The sequence below is a fragment of the Cucurbita pepo genome, chromosome 19 (genome assembly GCF_057944985.1).
Source record: "Cucurbita pepo subsp. pepo isolate OVF chromosome 19, ASM5794498v1, whole genome shotgun sequence".
NCBI classification, from domain to species: Eukaryota; Viridiplantae; Streptophyta; class Magnoliopsida; order Cucurbitales; family Cucurbitaceae; genus Cucurbita; species Cucurbita pepo.
This window is the reverse complement of record NC_141816.1, coordinates 3,116,084-3,138,036: the sequence shown is the minus strand read 5'-3', so window position 1 is coordinate 3,138,036 and position 21,953 is coordinate 3,116,084. Positions and strand designations below refer to the sequence as shown.

The window sequence follows — 21,953 nt, the reverse complement described above, 5'->3', positions numbered from 1 at the left end:
TCTCAAGTAAAATTAGGTTACCCTCCAAATCGAAGGGAAAAACTAATAAACGGACCAAAAAGAGGTTACTCACGCCCAATTTATCTGATACGCAGATTAATGGCCGCTCAACCGCAAGTGGAAAGTAAGCCCCTAACAGCCTTTTCCAACCCTCTTCAAAGCTCACAGTTCAGAGTTTATTAGCAGCCAAACAATTCTGGGCAACAATACTACATTGGAAAAGAATGACCTTACAAACATGACCCACTCAGAATCTCGTCGTCACTTGAGAGAACAAGGCCTTGAAATCGGTCGTCGGCGTGCCTACCCCCTCAGGTTTCGAGGCTAGATCGAGCGCCTTGAATTTGGCCTCCTCAAATTGCAGTGCCTGTTCCAGAGTTTCGAGCTTGGATTAAATGTTAAATAGGAAAGATGATAGACTATTCCATAGATTTTTAGATGTTTAATAGTCGTCCTTTGGAATAATTTCAAATGAGCATAAACAATGTAGGCAAGTACCTGAAGGCAGACTTCGGCGACATCAGCCCTGGCAATGGTTCTCGTCTCCGTCTGAAGAAGTTCATCATCCTTCCCTACTAGCAGTTCTCGTATCCCACCGTCCTTATCCTGCAGACCTCCAGCCCTGAGAAACGGTATTCAATTTCGGTAAATTGATAGGAATTAATAAAGAAAGAACGCTTAAATCGAACAGGAATACAGTCGTTCGACGTTTGCATTTAGAACCCGAAACCAAATAAACTAGGAAGTATGGGATATAAAGATTTTGAACCAAAGTAAGATCTTGAAATCCTAATAATGGTTTGATCAAGCTGAGTAAAGTTAAATAGTGACAATATTTCCAACCAGATGGGAACACAAAAACAGCACTTTCTGAGAATTTCAAGTGGTTATGTTTTGAGCAAAGGTACAGAACTCTCTGTGGTGACAATGAATATGAAACTCGATCAACTCGATCAACGACGTACCTTATGATGGTGTAAGGAACACCAGAGTCAGCCAAATACTGCTCGGCCTTCCTTTTCCAAACCTTTAGTATAATGAAAAGAGTTAGATACTGTTTCTCACGATTTCCAGAAGTAGAAGATCAAGTAATTGGAAAGATAATACTAACCAATATGTTCCCATTACCCAAACTGTTCAAGGGATGGTTGATATTTGTTCCTCCCATCGACCCGACCAAAACGATTTGCTTAACTCCTGCAGCCTTGGCTGTTTCGAATCATGATATGATTTCAGCATTTGAAACTCGTGAAAATGATGCCAAGAAAAAGGAGCAATCCAATCACTCACCGGTATCTATCTGATTCTTTTGTCCAATCCAATCAACCTACACATGAACGTCCATCAGAGAGCGAAAATGTAACAGCCCAAGCTCACCGCTAGCAAATATTATCCTCTTTGGGCTTCTCAAGGTTTTAAAACGTGTCTACTAGGGAGAGGTTTCCACGCCCTTATAAGGAATGCTTCGTTCTCCTCTCCAACCAATGTGGGATCTCACAATCCACCCCCTTTGGGGGCCAGCGTCCTCGCTGGCACACCGCCCAGTGTTTGACTCTAACACCATTTGTAACAACCCAAGCCCACCGCTAGCAAATATTGTCCTCTTTGGGCTCCTCAATGTTTTAAAACGCGTCTACTAAGGAGAGGTTTCCACACCCTTATAAGGAATGTTTCGTTCTCTTCAACCGGTGTGAGATCTCACAGAAAACATAATAAGTTGTGCAATAAAGAAAAGAAAAGAAGAGAATGTTACGGTACCTGTTCAGGATATGCTCCATCTTCAAAGTAAAACTCAGGCCTACCACCTTTGGTTGGATCAAACCCTGGCTTCATCTTTGGCACGGCGCTCGTAAGAATAATGAGCGCGTCAATGCCTTGAATTGCAGGACCAAGGGTATCTGCATTCCTAATATCACCAACGAAAAGATCGTCTGCTCCACCGATACTCTGCTTGCTCTCTTCAGTTCTAACCAAACCTCTTGCAACATACTGATCTGACCTCTCCTTCAATTTCTTGTAAACTAGTTGACCTGCCAAACAGGACCAACAAAACCTTATTAGGAATCTAAGCGCTTATACAAAATGCTTAATAACCCTTTTTAAGCACTAAGAAAATCACTTCAAACACGCTCTGAAATCCATAAACCAATTTCGAAGGTGCAGGATTTGTGTACAAGCGAACCAATCAGATAGAGAACTCGAATAAATTTTACAAGAAGTTGACAGCTAAGAAATGTCTTAATCCATACGATATCAGGATGCGAACAAAGTACACCATAGAGCCTCCCCTAAGGCCTATGGAGCCCTCGAACAGTCTCCCTTTAATTGAGGCTCGGCTCCTTCTCTAGAGCCCTCGAACAAAATACACTATTTGTTCAACACTTTAGTCACTTTTGACACACCTTCGAGACTCACAACTTCTTGGTTCGACATTTGAGGATTCTATTGACATGACTAAGTTAAGGGCATGACTTTGATACCACATCAGAAACCACGACTCTCCACAATAGTATGATATTGTCCACTTTGAGCATAAATTCTCATGATTTTGCTTTCGGTTTCCCAAAAGGCCTCGTACCAGTGAAGATGTAGTCCTTACTTATAAACTCATGATCAACTCCTTAATTAGCTAGCCGACGTGGAACTCCTCTACCAAGCATCCTCTACACTACCTACTAAAATTCAATGTCCCATGTGCAAAATAGTTAAGTCAGTGGCTCCAATTTTCAAATCAAAAACCAAATCAACATAAAACCTAAACCCTCAACAGGGAAGACATTGAACAACCAGTTCCAGAGACACGAAGATAAAATTCCATACCCGGAAGAAAAAATCGAAACCCCACTACTAATTCTGCCTTAAACTGCCCTACAATTTCCTCAACAGTCGATCATAAGCAAAACAACAATAAACAAGCAAAGAAAAGAGCAGATTTACCGGTTCTGCCACCAGCTCCGGTGACGAGGACAGTTCTAGGACCAGAATCCGCCATTGCAACCAGCGAAAGAGCACCGACGCGGCGGCGCCTTCTGAAACCCTTCTGGGAGGTCGGAGAAATGGAGGAGGTAACGATTTGAAGTGAGAGAGACGAGATTGAATTGGAATTGGGCAGGGAACAACGATTATGACATTGATGAAAGGGCAGTGGTGGAGAAAGGGTAGCCTTCGGGGTTGGGATGGAGTAGGCTAATGGGACACGTGTTAGCATCGCCATGGACTGCTTCATTCCATCTGGGTGCTTCTGGTTATGACATATAAAGGCCCTTACCCGAACCAGCGCGCGCAACAGAAAGATAGAGGCAACGTGTGGTTTATTTATTATTTTTTATTTTTAAACTTTTAAATATTATTTTATTTTTTAATATTAATTTAAATCTATTGCTAATGATAAAATTTTGATTTCAGCTTCGCTAAATTCATAAATTTTAAATAACTTAAAATATTATAAACCACACTCAACCATTTTTAATTTAGATTAATTTTTTTTATTATATATATAATAAAAACTTTTTTTTGCCACTCTTCTTAAAAGTGAGATGACGAAAAATCATCAAACCCGCGTGTAGTGACTAGTTCAGCTATAGAGCTATGAGTTCAATTTACACGTCGAGACCCCCTTTTGAAAGTGAGATTACTGTCATAGACAGAAAATCAGAAAACCCATAGTTAGTGACTAGTTCAGCTATAGAGTTACGTGTTCAGTTTACACGTTGAAACCCCCTTTCGAAAGTGAAATCACTACCAAAGACGGAAAATCATGAAACTCACAGTTAGTGACTAGTTCAACTATAGAGCTATGTGTTGAATTCACACGTTGAGGCATCTTTCGAAAGTGAGATCACTACCGAAGACAAAATCATGAAACCCATAGGTAGTAACTAGTTCAGCTATAGAGCTACGTGTTCGGTTCATAAGTCAAGACCCCTTTTTGAAAGTGAGATCACTACTGAAGACGAAAAATCATGATAGCGAGATGCGGGTTGAGGACTGAACAGCAATTTTATTAAACTTTTGACATAGATTACAAATTTAACATTTAACCCAAACAAGGCCTTGATTTCTAAGCTGTCACAGAAGTCTCCACACCCACAGCTACATTATTGTTGGCTGAGTAATTGAGTTCTGATTTCATTTCAACTTCACAAAGCTCTGGAATTGCTTCCTTTATGTTGTGAATGCTTTCGACTGCATAATCTGCTCCTTTACTCCTTTGAGAAGTCCCAACCTACACAAAAATTAGCATTAGAAGCTTACTATTTTTGTAACGGACTAAGCCCACCGCTAGTATATATTGTTCTTTTTGAGCATTCCCTTTCATGCTTCCTCTCAAGATTTTTAAAACGCATCTGCTAGAGAGAGGTTTCCACACCCTTACAAAGAATGTTTCGTTCTCCTCCTGATCCACCCTCCTTCACGGCCCAACGTCCTCGCTGGCATTTAGTCCCTTCCCTAATCGTTATGGGACCTCCAATCCACCCCCCTCCTTCGGGCCCAATGTCCTTGTTGGCACACCGTCTTGTGACGCTGGCACTTGTTCTCTTCTCCAATCATTATGGGCCCACAGATCCACCCCTTGGGGCCCAACGTCCTTACTGGCACACCATCTCGTGTCCACCCTCTTCAAGGCCAGCTTAATCACTGGCCCATCGCCCAGTGTTTGGTTCTGATACCATTTGTAATGGCTCAACCACCACTAGCAGAGATTTCCACACCCTTATAAAGAATGTTTTGTTCTCCTCTCTGACCAACATGGGATCTCACGACTTTGTTCTTAAAGGTTGATTTTAAGTTCGTCAGTAACTCACCAGCACAGTTTGAAGCCCAAGTCGCTTGCCTGCTTGAAGGTTGCGGACACTATCTTCAAAAAACAGCTGAAAAACAACACAAAAACAACTAAAAAACGCAAGCAAATTAGAGCCAAGTTAACCAAAACTTAATTCCAAGGCCATGTTCTTACGGTTCTTTGAGGATCGATGTTAGCAATCTTAAGAGCCCATTCAATGGCAGCTTTTGATGGTTTGCAGACAATGGGAGTGTTTGGCAGCTCCATTACAGGGCTTGTTTGAGAGAAATGGTCAATTATGTCAAAGATTTCAGTGCTTGAACTCTGTTTTTCTTCTAAAACAGAGCCTTTTTTAGTGGGATTGAGAGTTTCAAAGCAGATAATGCCTTCAAAACAGTCTTCTAATGCTAGTTTGTTAAGAACTTTGGCTGTGTGAAGTTTGTCAGCATTGGAAAAGATCTGTTTTTTCATACAAAAATGGAGATGGGTTGTTGAGAGAACGATCAAAACATAAAAGGGATGAGAATTTGAAGTGCTTTTTTGTGAAGAACTTACAAGTTTCCTGTAAGGGAGGCTGAGCAGAAGGGTTCTCAAAATGGGATCAGGTTTCAAGTTGTCATATGGCAATCTTCCATGAACAAACCTGTCCTAAGGAATAATGGATGCTTTAGTCTCATACACTTCTTGAATATTCCATGGGAACAAATACAAATATAAATGCTTAAGTTTTTGAACGAATAGTTTGAAATTCGTGGAGGGTTTACAAAAAAAAAAAAACAAGATTGTCAGTGTAACAACCCAAATTCACCACTGGCAGCCATCGTCTTTTTTTTTTTACTTTTCCTTTCGAGCTTTCCCTTAAGGTTTTTAAAATGCATTTGTTACAGAGAGTTTTCCACACCCTTGTAAAAAATGTTTCGTTCATCTCTCCAACTAATGTGGGATCTCACAATTCACCCCTCTTTGGAGCTCAGCGTTCTCACTGGCACTCGTTCCCCTCTCTAATCGATGTGGGACCCTTCAATCCACCCTCCTTCGGGGCCCACTGTCTTCGCTGACACACCGTTTGGTGTCCATCCTCCTTCGGGGCCCAGCGTCCTCACTGACACATCGCCCAATGTCTACCCCCTCGGGGCCCAACGTCCTCGCTGGCACACCGCTTGGTGTCCACCCCCCTTGGGGCCCAGCCTCCTCGTTGGCACACCGCTTGGTGTCCACCCCCCTTGGGGCCCAGCCTCCTCGTTAGCACGCCACCTGGTGTCCACCCCCTTCGAGGCTCAGCCTCCTCACTGGCACGCCACCTGGTGTCCACCCCCTTTGAGGCTCAACCTCCTCACTGGTATACCACTTGGTGTCCACCCCCTTTGAGGCTCAGCCTCTTCACTGGCACGCCACCTGGTGTCCACCCCCTTTGAGGCTCAATCTCCTCACTGGCATACCACTTGGTGTCCACCCCCTTTGAGGCTCAACCTCCTCGCTGACAGATCGCCCGATGTCTAGCTCTGATACCATTTGTAATAGCCCAAGCTCACTGCTATTCAATATTGTCATTTTTGTGCTTTCAGTTTTAGCCTTCCCCTCAAGGTTTTTAAAACGAGTTTACTAGGAAGTGATTTTCACACCTTTATAAAAAAAAATATTTTGTTACCTCTAATCAATTTGGGATCTCACAATCCAAAGAATTGGGACAGACAAATCCTTGTATAACATCATTCATTGAGTCTAAAAACGTTAAAATTTTCATTTAGATTCCTCCATAATAAAAGGGTTTCCATAAAAACAGTGTTATGATGTAATGGACATGAGACTTTAGTAACATTCCAATACTCAGCCCCGAATCTAGTGACCCAGATTGATCAATGAAGGCGAGCCATAGGGTTTAGATGGAAGCAAAAAAATGAGAGTGGAGGTTGCTATACCTGTGATATTCATCATAATCAAAGTCATAGCCAATAGCCTACAATATAAAAACCAAAAGAAACAGCACTTTGAATAAACTTTTCCTGAGAATGATCTTAAAAGAGAGAACAAAAAAACAGACCCGGAGACCAGCCATTGATGTTCCATAATTCTTGTAAAGCAGGTTACTCAGCTCTGGGATTTTGCTGTTTTCAATCCCAAGCTTCTCAGCCATATAACCTGCAGAAGAAAAGGAACAATATTCTGACAAGAACAACGTTAAAAAAAAAAAAAAAAAAAAAAAAACACAAAAACAAAACCCACCATGAATGTTGCTTTTACAAGCAGCTGCTAAGCCAGAGCTTACAGGATACAGAGTGTCATCCAGATCTGCAGGTTTAGATAGAAACAACTGTTATGAAAATGGAGACAAAAACGAAGAAAAACACAGTCGATTTTAATACCGACTGGAGCTTACCAAAAAGAAGGCAATCAAAGGTCGGCATTTGGTGGCTATGAACTGTAATGGGGAAGAAGAAAGAGGGTTAGAGGAGGTGGAAGGGGAGGAGAAATAGAGGGATTCAAGGGTTTAAATAGCCAACAAAGCCAGAGTTGTTGGGAGGAAGTCCCATTGCCTCGGAAGTTTACTCGTTTATAATTAAAGAATACACTTTTATGAGTAAAAAACCTTTTTGAGAAACTCAAACCAAACCTAATATCAGAATCATGCCATGCATTTAACTGAGTTATGTCAATAGAATCTTCAAGTATCTTCAAGTGTCTGTGTACTTTGTCTGAGGACTATAGAGAAGGAGTTGAGCCTCGATTAAGAGGAGCCTATTCGAGGAATCCATAAGTCTCAAGAGAGGTTCTATAGTATACTTTGTTCGAGTTCAAAGTTGCAATATTATACCGTGATTCTTAACAAGTTTTAGGCGTATGGGGTGACGTTAAAAAGGAGAGAGCACCCAGGCTGTTTCCCTGTTTGTACGTATTGGACTTTGATACTTTTCAACCCACCAAACTCCTCAAAAATTGCCCCTTTTCCGCCATTGGATGCCACATATTTCCAAACCTTTGTTTTCTTTTTCCTAATGTAAATTTCCTATAATCCCAAAAGCTCGATCAATTTGACTCAATTCGTAAGGTTTGAGTTGGATTATGAATTTATTTGAGTTGAATTCAAATAAATAAAAACTTTATAAATTCAGTTTGATTGTGAGTTTTTTATAATTAGATTGAGTTAAATTTAACAAACGTGAGTTCATTGTTTAACCAGAGTTGTTTGGATTGAAAAAATTTATAATTCGAACCATTAAATTTGATCTTAAAAAATGTCTTAACTCAACCCAACCTAATTTATGAGTGTCCCTTCAAAGTACGGACACTACTAAAAAACCTACGAACGGACTTTTAAAGCATAGTTCGTCACCAAATGGGTTTTTTTTTCAATTAACTTTTGTTTTAAAAAAAAATGGTATGGAAATAATTTATTTGAAGTAATCATTAAATTTTATGATAATGTTAAAAAGAGTAAACCCAAGGGGCCATATTTTTTCGTCTTCTTGTTTATATAATTATCCAATAGAATATTTATTGTCCTATGATTCTTATAATTTACTATATATCTGCAAAATAATAATAATAATAATAATAATAATAATAATAATAATAATAATAATAATAATAATAATGTGCATGAATTATATCACAAGCTTTTAAACAATAATTGATTTCATTTTATTTTGAAGCAATTCTATCCATTAATTCAAGAAGGCCTTTATATGTTTGATAGTGGATAAAATTTATTGGTACAGATCTCACAATTCAATTGATATCTTATCTACTCGTGAACTTTAATATTACTTAGTTGATAAGCTAAGCATAACTCGAACAGTTAACGTTTATACCACTGATCAAAATATTAGAGGTTAGGATCTCGTTACATTTTTATATTCTAGGGACTCAAGTGAAATAAACTCAAAACGTGCCTAACCCACGAAGACCACCTAGAAGCGAGCCCAACGAAAAGGTAAGCACCATTATTGGGTTGAAGCCGAACAATGCTAACTCAACCAAGCTCGTTGTGCCAAAAGGCCCAATCTAGGGCTAATGAGGTCTAACCCTAATATATTCGTGTAAGTATGCAAATCCTAGTTGATTTAGGCACTGAAACATATGGGGCAAGGCGTCGTATTAGTGGTTTTCTCTATATCGATTTTGATTTATTTGATTAGAAAGGATTACACCTTACATAATTAAATAGGTATCGATGGAACGAACGTACCCCATTATATTTGGCACTATGAGAAAGCAAATTTGGGTTATGATGGAAGTGCTAAATGTTGACACATGATAACACTTACAAACTTCTTTCACCATAATTGATAAGGTGGGTTAGGCTACAAAAATCACTATTCCTAACAATTATTGGAGCCATTGCTATTATTTCACAAACTTACAAACTCAAAGTGACCCACCAAACAAACACACTATACAATCAATGGAACCTTTTTTAAGAAAACAAAGTTGTGGAATAAAAGTGCACTACAAGTAGATATAGCTATTGGAACAAAAATTTTGTATATATATTTTTCGATCATTATCTCGTTTACAATTATAAAGAATGTTTCATTTCGACTCTATACACAATGGTATGATATTGTCCACTTTGAGTATAAGCTCTTATGGCTTTATTTTGTGCTTTCCCAAAAGATCTCATACCAATAGAGATAGTATTACTCACTTATATATCTATGATCTTCCACTAAATTAACCAATATGGGACTCACTCCCAATAATCCTCAACAAAGCAAAGTTATGAGAGCTTAGGCTCAAAGGGACAATATGGTACAATTGTGGAGAGTATCTTCATCTAACCGTTGTACATATCTAAAGTTATCAATAAAACCTTTTAGCCAATATTCCTCCTTGAATTTTCTCTCTCATATTTTTTGTGTTCATCTTGACGAGTGTGCGTTGTTGAGCGATTCTAATAGTGGGATCTCACAATCCACTCCCTTTCGAGGCCCTGAAAAAAAAAAATCACTAAATTTTATTTTTAAAAAAATAGAGAAAGAATTAGTTAAAAGTGCTTTTTAAAACAAATTCTTAGTCGAATCATAAAGGTTTCAAATAAGTAACTTTGGCCCAAAAAGTATACTATTAGTGTTGGGAGATATTTTCCAACCGGAACGTTTTGAGACAAGTTGGTAAAATTAATACGAAAGATTCAGTCTTTCCTGATTTGAAACAATTAAAAAATAATAATAATAAATAAATAAATCATCAATTTTTAATAATTATTATAAAAGAAGTTTTCAAGTAGTTTCTAATTTGAAAAAGACATTATTTTTAACTTTTAAAAGACATTATTTTTAACTTTTAGTAGAGTAGACTTGAGTGATAGCCTCGTGGAAAGCACATAAATGGTGTCATGTATAATGCACTTAGTTCTTTTGGGTTCTAAAGTTGTTCTTCAACAAATCTAGTTGCCTCACTGTCTAAAAGTTCGATATCTAGATTAAGGTGCTCATGCATGTCCACATTTGGAACTCGAGCATCATCAAAAGACAAGGGGAGAAGAACAGAGAAGGGAAAAACAAAAGACAAGGGGAGAAGAACAGAGAAGGGAAAAAGAAGGGAAGAAAGATTATCATATCAACAATTCAATTAACAAAACTATCGTCTTATCGAAGTTTTTTGTATGTTCATCGTCATAGAGTCGACTAATAATCAAATGAAAGTTAAATAAGATGTTCACAAGCAGAATCAGTAGAAATGGTCAAATTTATTTAAAATGTGAAGAAGCTTAAGAGAAGAAAAGAAAAAAAGAAAACCATGTTATTGAGAACTTTTGGGAGAAGGCAAGCAAACACACAAGGTGTGGTGTTTATATTACAAGCTTGCCTCGTGGAGATATTACACTTGCATGTGCCCCTAGCCTAGAAGGGCGATCGGAATTTACAGTATCTTCACAATTTCACCAAAAGCGACCTCCAAACAAAGAAAGAACGAACACTTTTAATCAAAGGTGAGACATCCAATTTCACCTCCTCCATCCTCGAGAGTTCAAACAGCTGTGATCTTACCCCTCAGCCTTCAAAAGCTTTTATTATTTTTTTTTCTTTATGTAAAACTAAGAAAAATAACAAAGAACGATGTCGAGGTGATGAGATTGCAGGCGCTTGGATCACGAACCAAATCCTAACGTAGCTACACGTTTTCGTGTCATAATGTAGGTACTATATCTGTTTCCAAGGCTGGTTGTGATGTGTTGTTCCCAGCATTTCCACTCTCTGTTCTCTCTTTAGCTCCATCGGCTTTATCTCTGAAACCTTGTTTGAATCTATCATAATTTGTGGGCTCAGATGACTTAAATGGGCGCTCCCCTAACACACGGATCAAGTCGTCTTGATGTAAGACTTCCTTTTCAAGCAACATCTCAGCAATCTTAGCTACGTGTTCTTTGTGCTTCTCTATCAACTGAATTGTGTGTTCATATGCCTTAGTCACCCATTCTCTAACTTCACTGTCTATAATTGCACCAGTCTTGCTGCTGTAGGGCTTGGACATCTCGAACGCCTCGTCCCTCTGTGGGAAAGAAAGAAGACCGACCTTGTCACTGAAACCATAAACAGCAACTTGGGCATAAGTCATCTTGGTCACTTTCTCCAGATCATTCTGAGCTCCAGTTGATATTTTCCCTAATAGAACCTACAAGCAGAGAGAAAACTCGATCTATCACTAGAAAGCCCGAAAAAAATCATCAGTTGAAAGGAAGAGAGAGTCGACAGGACATGTCTGCATTGATTCTGCCAAAACTCAAAAATGAATCATGAATGCAAAATGAATCATCATAAACTCACATTTATATAATCAGCATTATGGGTAAATAGATGCTTTATTCATAAGCATGTGACATGTTCATCAACAGTTTACATGCATAACAATATCAAATAACAAATTTTGTGCGCTAAACAAAATGCTTAACCTTTAAGGTTCTGGCACAGGGCCAAAAAATTACGAACGAAGACGAACTTTATAAAAAAAAAAAACATAGAATTAGAATCCTTCATAATTACGGATTGTGCAAGACAAACATAGATCACTGTACGGCTTGATCAAGTTTGCCAACTACAAGACAAGTTCTTTAGGTATCAAGGAAGTAATCAGGAGGCCATATGAATGCTTACCTGCTCAGCAGCTCGACCACCAAGGGTCATGCATGTCACGTCAAAGAGTTGTTCCTTTGTCATAAGAAGATTCTCATTGGGAACATATTGAGCAAACCCAAGAGCAGCAGTACCACGTGGGACAATTGTAACTTTAAGCAGGGGCTCTGCATGTTCCAAGAACCAACCAGCAACAGCATGACCAGATTCATGGTATGCAACAGTCCTTCGTTCAAGCTTGCTTATCACCTAGGTTCAGAGAAAAAAGACGGGTTAGCTCATTTCGAACTTCAAGAAAATCGTATCCTCTATTCTTCACGATAGAGATTGGGAAAGCTTCAAGTAACCTCCCCATAGATTATACATCCTTTCTGTAAATCATACATCAATAAAATTGTTTCGATTAGAAAAAATAATCTTCACAATAGAGAAGATCAGTAAATCCTTCTCAGAGTATTGATAGGTCATTATTAATAATTGAATCATACAGACATCCTAAACAAACAAGACTACTGTAACAGGATTCTATAGTTGCATTAAAAAAAAAAAAAAAAGGATCAGATTTATTAAACAGTTTGCATGCTTCAACCCTTCATATTTTCTGCGTCATTACAATTTTATCAGTTGCCAGTGAGGGGACTTAAGCCTCAATATTTTGTTTTAACGATCCTAAATCCTATCAAAGTCCATAGAAAAACAATTCATGGTGTATTCAAGGTTGGATGTCAAGAGGTCTGCAAAGGCATCCTTCTCCTTTAACATCGACAACTTGATGGATCAGCTAGATAAAAAATTGCTATATGGATCTAGAACAATGTGGCTCGTGGGAAACAGAATAGGTAGCAGGAATAAGTTGCCCTACTGTCTCAGACTAAGGGGGTTGCCATAATCTTATTACCAGTTTTTGGTGTAGGATCCACCATTAAAATGATATCTAATTAAAATAACAGCATGAATGAGGTTAAAGAAACCTAATTTCCATTCTTAAGAAGCAAATATGCTTTAGTAGCAGCCCACGGCTCACTAATATAGCATCTACAACAAGCCAATCTACTACTACAAGCACACAATTAACAGATTGGTTGGATTTGCATGACAAGTCGAAGGTTTCATGATTCCCAATTTTTAAATGTTAAATGACAGACAGACTTTGATTTCTCAAAGCAATTCGTAAATTCAATATTTATCTCGTAGGATAAGTAGAGAAAAATTAAATCTTAGATTAGATGGTCAGTATGGAGGCAAATGGATGATAAAAGGAAAAGATGATATATGCATAAGAGAGAGATACGTAGATTGGGTTAATGTTTTGTTCAGAAGAAAGACATTTTGATATTTCATCACATCAAATGAGAAAAGAAGAAGAAAGGAAGAGTGTGGGATTCAAGTAGTGGGTAGTAAAAATAATACCTTGTTCTTTTTTTCCAGACCACCTATGACTCTGTCAATAGCTCCTTCAAAATGCTCCATAGTGATCACTCTACTTTCGTTTCTGGCAGCAATTAGAGCAGCTTCATTGCAAACATTTGCAATGTCTGCACCGGCAAATCCAGGAGTTAGAGCAGCAAGTCTCTGTGAATAATACGATGGCTCTTGATCAAGCTTTAACTTCTTTAGATAAATTATAAATATTTGGTCACGTCCCTTGATGTCAGGTTTGTCAATTGTTATCTGACGATCAAACCGACCAGGCCTCAACAGAGCCTTATCCAAGATATCAGGCCTGTTGGTACCAGCAAGTACAACTACCCCAGAAGTAGTTCCAAACCCATCCATCTCAACCAGCAACTGATTAAGAGTGCTTTCCCGCTCATCATTCCCTCCACCAAAGCCCCCTCGCCCTCTTGCTCGTCCAATTGCATCTATCTCATCAATAAATACAATACTTGGAGCACATTGTCTAGCCTCTTGAAACAGATTTCTAACCCTTGATGGCCCAACCCCCACAAACATTTCCATAAAATCTGATCCAGAGATGGACAGGAAAGGCACATCAGATTCACCTGCAGTTGCTTTTGCTAGGAGTGTTTTCCCAGTACCAGGAGGACCAACAAGCAGAGCACCTTTGGGAATTTTTGCTCCTAACTCCTCGTATTTCTTTGGATTCTTAAGGAAGTGCACAAACTCCATAATTTCTTGCTTTGCCTCATCGCAACCAGCTACATCTTTAAAATAAACCTGAACCATCAAGAGGAATGCAGAAGCATATTAAACCACTGAAACCCCCGAAATCTTTCACCTTGTAAAGTGATAAACGAAAGTGGTGCTATCATGAATTCATGGTATGATACAAGAAAACAAATAAATAAAACCATGCACCTGACCTTATTTTTGGCATTCTTGTCCATTTTAGTTATCTGTGCCTTTCCTATGTTGAATATCCCACGCCCACCTCTACCACCTGGGCCACCAACACCTAACCCACCCTGCATCCTTCTCCCCATGAAATAAAGGGTTCCCAAAAGCAAAGCCGTCGGCGCAAACCTCATCAATTCCTGGTACCAATTAACTTGGGAAACATAGACAACTGGAACAAAATCACGAGGGTCGATCCCCAAAGAAGTTTGGGCTTCCTCCAGCTTCTCCTCGAACAAGTCAACACTTCCAATGTTGAAATAGTATTTATATTGGCTAATGTTACCTGTAGTTGGCTTTCCATAATCGGGAACTTGAGGAACATCATCTTTTGTTTGCCCTGTCTTACGTGGAAAGCTCCTTACATACACTTTTGCGATAGATCTGTTTGCAACTTCAATACGATCCACTAAACCTGGTTCAAGAAGTTTATTTCTAAACTCTTGAAAACTAATCTGTGGAATAAATTGATCAGTTCAGAAGATGCATAAGGAGGATTGACACGACACAAAGCAAACATCAAGAGGCCAATCCACAACTTAATTAGAACTTCTGCCAAATGTCATTGAAGTTCAAAGCCCCCACAGTAAAGTTTCAACAGTATTATCAGTTTTAGTTCCACGGAGTCTTCTATGTAAACTACTATAAATAAAAGGGCCTAAAGGAGAAACTTCGATCTTCCTGCACCTCCAACTCTATGTAAAGTCTAATACATCCTCTTCAACTTGATTTAATCACCACTTCTTATATTTGTAACTAGAAAAATGGTACAATAAATACATTTGGACTATTATTTTTGAATCCTAAAGAAAAAAAATAAAATCACATATTATTAGATTACTATATAAATGTAAGATTCCAAGAAATTGAATTTTAAATACAAATTAAAAGCTTTGAATTTGCAAATTCAATGTCACAAAATATCTAGAGTTCACTCAATATCATAAATAGGTGATCATCGTTGTTGAACCTACGACTATAATCTCATAGACATTTGGGTTTAGAATTTAACATTTTGACCACAAGACCAACCCAAGGAGGTATGAATATCAAAACCACCACACAATGATAATCCACATTTTAAAGACCAAGATATCAAGTTCAAATAAGGAGAGAAATATTCATGGACAAGAGAAAGATATTCAATGCAATCACAGTGACAAATTGAGTGTTATACAGATAAGAGAAATCAATTTGCAGTAAGCCAAGCCTTAAACCCATAGATAACTTAGACCAATAAATATTTGCATGTACCTCAGTTATTAATATAGGGATTAGAAAGTTACCTGCTTCTCTTCACGGGGAGCCATAAAAAGTGAAGAAAAAATGAACCCAACAAACATTAAAGGAGCGATCAAATTCTGGAACTGCCTGGTAAAGTTCTCTTGAGAATCTGTGTGACCAGAATTCGAGTCTTCTGGCAAAGAAAGCATAAAAAAATATAAGTCCCAGTAAGATCAACTAAAACTACTTACAGTGGCATAATGAAAAGCAGAAAAGAGAGAGTTACAGTTCAGATGATATATACTTAAAGGTGTAAGCATCTTTCTATTACATCCCGTATAGAGACGAAGTACAATTACATAATCCTAAAATCACCACACTTCAAATAGATAAATAAATAAAATCTATAGCTACACCAATCTCTCTCTCGAAAACAGAAACATATGCACATGCCAGGATGAAAATCTTCCAAACCCATGACTTCTTTCTTCATTCTCTATCCCTCTCTAAAGGGAACATAAATAAAGAGTATTCCGTAGTTGCATGAACATTATACCCTCCCCCCCCCCCCCCCCCCCCCCCCCAATTTTTCTCTTTAACATCTTTAGTTTATAGATGATAAATTACAGAAGTGAAGAAGACAACCAACATGAACATGCAAATGGAGGAAAAGGACTAGGCCAAATGACAAGGTCGTCCAGTACCTTTAGATTCTGTCTTCTGCTCTTGTCCTTTTGGAATCTCCTTCTTATCCTTTGGGTAGTAATTCTCATAGTCTAAATTAATTCATCATGCATGAATAAAAACATTAGAAGGAAAACAAAAAAACGATTACTGGATGAAGAACAGTTGCACTACACAACCTCGACGAACAAAAACGAGAAATTATCACTTCACTCACTTCGCTTCTTCGGCGCTTGGGTAGAGAACAGGCGTCGAATCCTAGGGTTAGCAAGAACAGAATCGACATTCTCCAAGAGCTTTCTAGAAACAAGCTGGTTACAAGTTGCAACCCCAGTTGACGTTAAATAAGCCCTCGCAAGCCCTAAGCAACCATGTAGGCTTGAATTACATGGAGTACCAAAAGGCTTCGCCTCCAAACAAGATTCCTTCACCGACAGAATCCTCCCATTGCAAAAACCAGAATATTCATTCTGCACATCAGAGGTTTTCTTCCTCTTCATCAAACCAAAACAGAAAATACCAACAGGAATCAACAAAAAAAAAAAAAAAAAAAAAAAAAAAAAAACCGAGTTTAGTTATTACAGCTCGTAGTCTCGAACGTGCAGAGCGAGACAGAGAACCTCCGATCCTCGAAAAGATCATGGTCTTGGCAACCGTAACATGAACTTGTTCAACAAACACTCACCGAGCAGAAGAAACTCGTCGATTATCCAAGAAATGGAGAAAAACGAAGATGAAAGGATCAAGGAATGCTTGAATTCAATGTCGAAATTATTCGCAGAGGAGAAGTGGCAGTAGCGAAAGATTGAGCCTGGAGGAATCCGGCTTTCTCCCTCAAATCGGGTTACCGCCTTATTTTGGTTGTCAACCTTTTTTACATTTCTACCCTCGTCTTGGCTTTAGCCAGATGAAAAAAATAAACCAATTTTCAAAGGTTATTTTCGTCTTCTTGAAATATTCGTTGGCGTGATGTGTGTGTTAAGAAAAGAAGCCACAAGTGCATGATGAATACCATAAGACTTTTGGGCCCAATATTTAAGCCCAATGTCTCAATCAATTAGCTATTTTTTTTTTTTTTTATTAATCTAATTTTACTATTAACATAAATAAAAATAAAATACGACTATTTATTAATTTATTTATGCTATATATGTCCATCACACGTAGGAAGGACACGTGGACGGTGATGGAGGGGACTTTGGAGGCGAACGGTAGGATGAACAAGAAGACGACTTTGATAAAGCGTTCTGATTGGTTGATGGATTTCGGATCATCCATGGGACCATATCCTCGAGCAACCCTTGTGGGCCAGTTGCTTCGGGAGTGAGGAAATCTGGGCTTCTTTGGGCTTTGGGCTTTGGGCTTTGGGCTTTGGGCTCTGGGTCAATCGTCTTGGGCTTCTTGGTTGAAGATTGGGCCTGTTGGGTTTGGCCCATTAGAAAGAATGGGTAAGCAAAGTGGAGGTGGAGGCCTTCGTAGGTGATGATGAAAGTTTCTGGATCTTCAATGGACCTTTCCACTTGCTTCTTTGCACCAGATCTTGGGTTCGAGCACCTGTAATAGCTCCTATTTTTATTCACAAAATTAAAAAATTTTAAAATAGAATATTAGAATATAAAAAGAAATCGTGACTACGAATATAAGCGTGAAAAAATGTGGGCACTAAACTGCAAATCTTTTGATATGGGGGTGGTCGAGAGGGTGTTCTTAATATCCTCTATTGTTGGCCGGAAGTAGGTCAGGTTAGGAACAAGGAGATTAATGGCTCGATCGTCGCCGGTGTCTTGAGAGAGGAGGCGGAAGAGCGATGAGGTGTCGTTGCCGAGAAGGTTCGTGAGGTCGACGAGGTCATCTTCGGATGTGGGAGGAGAAGAAGAAGAAATTGAAGGTACACCTTATTGATATAGATAATAACTTTAAATTCTATTAAACTTGACTTAGAAATCTTATCGTGTTCCGTTAAATAAAATTTGACTCAACATAGTTCTATTTAGCTTTGAGCATAAACTCTCATGGTTAACCCATGATCATCCCATTAATTATTCGATGTAAGACTCCCGCCCAACAATCCTCAACAATCCTCCTCCCGAAGAAAGTATACTATAGAGCCTCCCTTAAGGCCTATAGAGCCTTCGAACAACCTCCCCTTAATTGAGGCTCGACTCATTTCTATGGAGCCCTCGAACAAAGTACACCATTTGTTCGACACTTAAGTTACTTTTTAACTTATTTGTTCGACATTTGATGATTTTATTTACGTGGCTAAGTTAAGGACATGATTCTGATACCATGTTAGTAATCACAATTCTCCACCAATTGTATGATATTGTCTACTTTAAACATAAAGTCTCGTACTAATAGAGATGTATTCCTACTCTTAATTAGCCAACAATCCTCGACCGATGATACAAATCAACCATAATGTTCTTAAATCTCAGTGCACCATTTCGTCTCATATGTTCTTAAATCTCAGTGCACCATTTCGTCTCATAACCTCAGATTAAGCGTAATAGGGTCCATTACCAAAAATCTACATCAGCATAATAAAAAAAGTTAAATTAAATAGGCACAATATGCTAAATTATAATTTAATTAAGCAAGTTTTCAATAAAATAAAATAAAAAATAAAAAATAAAAGTGATTGAAAGGCCCATTTTGGAAAATTAAAATTCAATAATCCAATATAATTCCAGTACCGAATTATCCAGAAGGTTCTGGAATCATCTTCTTGCCGCGTTTCTTTTGTATAAATCGACCCCCTGTTTCTGCATTTTGATTCTTAGCATTTTCTGAATTTCGTACTTGACTGGAGATTTTAATCAATCATCTTTGTTAGTTAGGGCTTCCTTCAATTACTGGACGGCGATGTCGAAAGAAGGTCCCAACTGGGATGGGCTGCTCAAATGGAGTCTTGCTCACTCCGATGGAACTCGCCCTAATCGGAATCTGAGGTTTGCATCTCTTTCTTACGCTGCTAGAATTGTAGATTAGTGAAGGACTGAGATCTTTCATTAATAGTAATGCTGGATTATTGTTGTGCAAGCTGGTTGGGAGCTGTTTTGTTCTATTATGTGGTTGATGTTATTTTAAAAGATTGTTTTACTTGCGAAGAGTAATAAGAATCATTAAGGCTGATAGTATTTTATGCTATTGTTTATTAGTCGTATGGTAGTGTTTTATCTTGGCAATCAAAATCTAGATTTGTGTTAGTACGCGTGTATTCTACAGTTCTTGCTGATGATTTTGAAGATATCAATCTTGGTTTTGATTATGTTTTGTGGCCGGGGTTTAGGATTCTGGTTACATACTAGAAGATTACCTGTTTTGGACAATGTGTTTGCTGCGTAACTGATTAAGCAATGGTGTCGAATTATGTCTTTTTCTCAGTGAGGAGGACCGGCGATGGTTTATGGAAGCAATGCAAGCCCAGAGTGTTGATGTTGTCAAGCGCATGAAGGAGATAACTCAGGTGATGCAGACACCTGAGGAAGTCTTGGAAGCTCAAGGAGTTAATCCAGAAGACATTGAAGGTATTTTCATTTTCAGAGCTATCCATTCATGTTTACTTGGGCTGGGGTTCTGTTTTCTCGTCGTGTCATTTTCTGAACTATTTTGTTCCATTTTCTGATCTTTGCAGATATGCTTGATGAACTACAAGAACATGTTGAGTCGATTGACATGGCCAATGGTAGATTACGCTCTTTATTGCATTGTATAAAATAACAGTTGGGTAAATTTGGAGTGTATTTATGATGCTCAACGGAAAACCTTGATGTGTTTTCATTTGTTGAAGGAAACAGCATCTACAATTTGAACCCAATTGAGTATGATCTTTGTAGTTTATATACGTTTTTGTTTATGGGGATTTTCATTGCCATAGGTTCATTGGTTTAGACACCTAGTTTTATATATCAATCATTAATTATATTTGCTTTGGCAGACCTTCACTCCATCGGTGGGCTGCTTCCTCTTCTTGGATTCCTTCAGAATTCCCATGCAAATATTCGAGCCAAAGCTGCAGAAGTTGTGGCCACTATTGTACAGAATAATCCACGAAGTCAACAAATGGTGATGGAATTGAATGGTTTAGAGTCTCTCCTCTCAAACTTTACTTCAGACCCTGATGTCACTGCGAGAACCAAAGCTCTTGGTGCTATATCCTGTAAGTACATAGATTACTCCTTCCTTTTTGTGATGAAATGTTCAATTTGTGTCTCTGTTTAGGCATAGGGGCTCTCATATATGTTTCTAACTCAGGTTTCCTCTTTGACTACTTTCTCTGCAGCTTTAATTCGACAGAACAAACCTGGAATTGCTGCATTCCGGCTTGCAAATGGCTATGCAGGCCTGAGAGATGCTCTTGGCTCTGAGAGTGTGAGATTCCAAAGGTAGTTATCTTGGGAAAATCCCATTTCCTCTTGGGGTTTATATAATAATAATGGTCAATTTCACTTGGATTCATTGAGTTCTTAGGCTCAAAATGCAAACAGTGTAATTTCCTTTGTTTGGGGATGGATTCTTTAATTGATCCTGTCTGTTTCTTTATCGAACTTATAATCGAGAGAACCATTGTGCAGGAAAGCCCTGAACTTGATCCATTACCTGCTGCGTGAAAATACTTCAGATTGCCACATGGTGAATGAGCTCGGATTTCCTCGCATCATGCTACACCTTGCATCCAGTGATGATGCTGAGGTACGGGAAGCTGCTCTATGTGGCCTCCTCGAACTCGCCAAGGACAAAACAGGTGAGAATGGTGGAGGAGGATTAGGCGAAGATGATGACGACAAGTTAAAACAAGTTCTTGAGGAGCGTATGAAGGGAATCAGCTTACTGTCACCGGAAGATCTCGGGGCAGCTAGGGAAGAAAGGCAGCTTCTTGACTCACTCTGGAACGTCTGCTACAAAGAACCATCATCTCTCCGTGAGAAGGGACTTGTTGCTCTTCCTGAGGAGGACGCACCACCACCTGATGTTGCTAGTAAGCATTTTGAGCCTCCTCTGAGAGCCTTGTCAGGAAGGCCTGCGCCTGATTCAGGTCCGAAAACTGAAGAGAAATCAACACCTTCATTGCTGAGCTTAGGTCCTGCACCTTCACCTGATACTCGAGACGTTACTTCCAGTTCTGCGACCGATTCAACTTCGTAACTTAGACTGTATATTTACTAATTCAATGATCTTGCCTTTTCTATGACTACAACATTGGCTTGGCATGGTTGTACTTAGAATACGACCAAGGCTTTGGATGTCAAAAAGATCAAACAGTCAGCGGTCTCTCCACCTCCCTCCGGTATGCCATCTCAGAGATATTTTTATTACCATTTTTCATTGCCATAGAATTGTACTTTTGTGATTCGTTGGATGTTTGGAAAGATCAAGAACTGTGAAACTTCATATACAAAAAAGAGTTGTAGGATTCAACACATCTAAATCATGTTTATTTTTAGATCATTATAATGGTTATAAATTTCATAATTGAAATTAGATTTATGTGTTTCATTAAACAGTGGTTTATTATGATATGAAAGTTATAACTTTCAACTTTGATATGAAAATTATAACTTTTATAATGCGCGAAGGGAGATATAAAGTAATATTATCATTAGAAAATATAGTAAAAAGAACATTTGTGTTTTCTTTCGGTCAAATATTGAGTTTATTTGTAATTTTATATAATTTAGTTTGCATGTTTAGAATCAAATATAGTAGAAAGAGCATTTGTATTTCCTTCCGGTTAAATGCAGAGTTTTTTTGTTTTTGCAATTCTATGTTTAGTTTAGATGTATAGAGTCATTCAAACTTGACATGATCGGTCCTACTTGTATAATAATTTG

General features: G+C 38.4%; 5 protein-coding genes across 8 annotated transcripts; 1 reads left to right on the top strand and 4 right to left on the bottom strand.

The window, feature by feature from the left end:
* Positions 1 to 52: 52 nt before the first annotated feature.
* Positions 53 to 3,269, bottom strand: LOC111782300 (NAD(P)-binding Rossmann-fold superfamily protein). The gene is made up of 7 exons (XM_023663158.2): positions 2,938 to 3,269; positions 1,759 to 2,030; positions 1,291 to 1,327; positions 1,112 to 1,209; positions 966 to 1,027; positions 499 to 622; positions 53 to 367 (listed from the first exon to the last, which is right to left on the bottom strand). Exons 1-7 carry the CDS (start codon positions 3,224 to 3,226, stop codon positions 248 to 250), a joined length of 1,002 nt encoding a protein of 333 aa, XP_023518926.2. The 5' UTR covers positions 3,227 to 3,269; the 3' UTR covers positions 53 to 247.
* Positions 3,270 to 3,980: 711 nt separating this feature from the next.
* On the bottom strand, positions 3,981 to 7,320 carry LOC111780956 (suppressor of disruption of TFIIS). Of its 2 annotated transcripts, none has more exons than XM_023661323.2 (8): positions 7,161 to 7,320; positions 7,007 to 7,072; positions 6,825 to 6,946; positions 6,703 to 6,740; positions 5,339 to 5,426; positions 4,958 to 5,242; positions 4,806 to 4,871; positions 3,981 to 4,225 (listed from the first exon to the last, which is right to left on the bottom strand). In XM_023661323.2, exons 1-8 carry the CDS (start codon positions 7,186 to 7,188, stop codon positions 4,061 to 4,063), a joined length of 858 nt encoding a protein of 285 aa, XP_023517091.2. In that variant the 5' UTR covers positions 7,189 to 7,320; the 3' UTR covers positions 3,981 to 4,060. The 2 variants fall into 2 exon arrangements, with proteins under 2 accessions (XP_023517091.2, XP_023517092.2); XM_023661324.2 differs by having other exon boundaries at positions 6,825 to 6,922.
* A 3,187-nt stretch (positions 7,321 to 10,507) lies between these two features.
* Positions 10,508 to 16,972, bottom strand: LOC111781540 (ATP-dependent zinc metalloprotease FTSH 8, mitochondrial). 3 transcript variants are annotated; one of them, XM_023662197.2, is made up of 8 exons: positions 16,702 to 16,972; positions 16,337 to 16,613; positions 16,140 to 16,211; positions 15,498 to 15,625; positions 14,181 to 14,666; positions 13,267 to 14,034; positions 11,878 to 12,105; positions 10,508 to 11,398 (listed from the first exon to the last, which is right to left on the bottom strand). In XM_023662197.2, exons 1-8 carry the CDS (start codon positions 16,759 to 16,761, stop codon positions 10,913 to 10,915), a joined length of 2,505 nt encoding a protein of 834 aa, XP_023517965.2. In that variant the 5' UTR covers positions 16,762 to 16,972; the 3' UTR covers positions 10,508 to 10,912. The 3 variants fall into 3 exon arrangements, with proteins under 3 accessions (XP_023517965.2, XP_023517964.2, XP_023517966.2); XM_023662196.2 differs by having other exon boundaries at positions 15,498 to 15,628; positions 16,702 to 16,971; XM_023662198.2 differs by having other exon boundaries at positions 15,498 to 15,628; positions 16,337 to 16,589; positions 16,702 to 16,970.
* Positions 16,973 to 17,276: 304 nt separating this feature from the next.
* LOC111781642 (uncharacterized) lies at positions 17,277 to 18,144 on the bottom strand. Its single transcript, XM_087120221.1, is given in 2 exon segments — positions 17,277 to 18,013; positions 18,141 to 18,144. Coding segments are annotated over 2 exon segments (741 nt in total).
* Positions 18,145 to 18,863: 719 nt separating this feature from the next.
* On the top strand, positions 18,864 to 21,570 carry LOC111782158 (hsp70 nucleotide exchange factor FES1). Its single transcript, XM_023662965.2, has 6 exons — positions 18,864 to 19,070; positions 19,507 to 19,649; positions 19,757 to 19,807; positions 20,060 to 20,281; positions 20,405 to 20,507; positions 20,697 to 21,570. Exons 1-6 carry the CDS (start codon positions 18,985 to 18,987, stop codon positions 21,265 to 21,267), a joined length of 1,176 nt encoding a protein of 391 aa, XP_023518733.2. The 5' UTR covers positions 18,864 to 18,984; the 3' UTR covers positions 21,268 to 21,570.
* Positions 21,571 to 21,953: the final 383 nt, after the last annotated feature.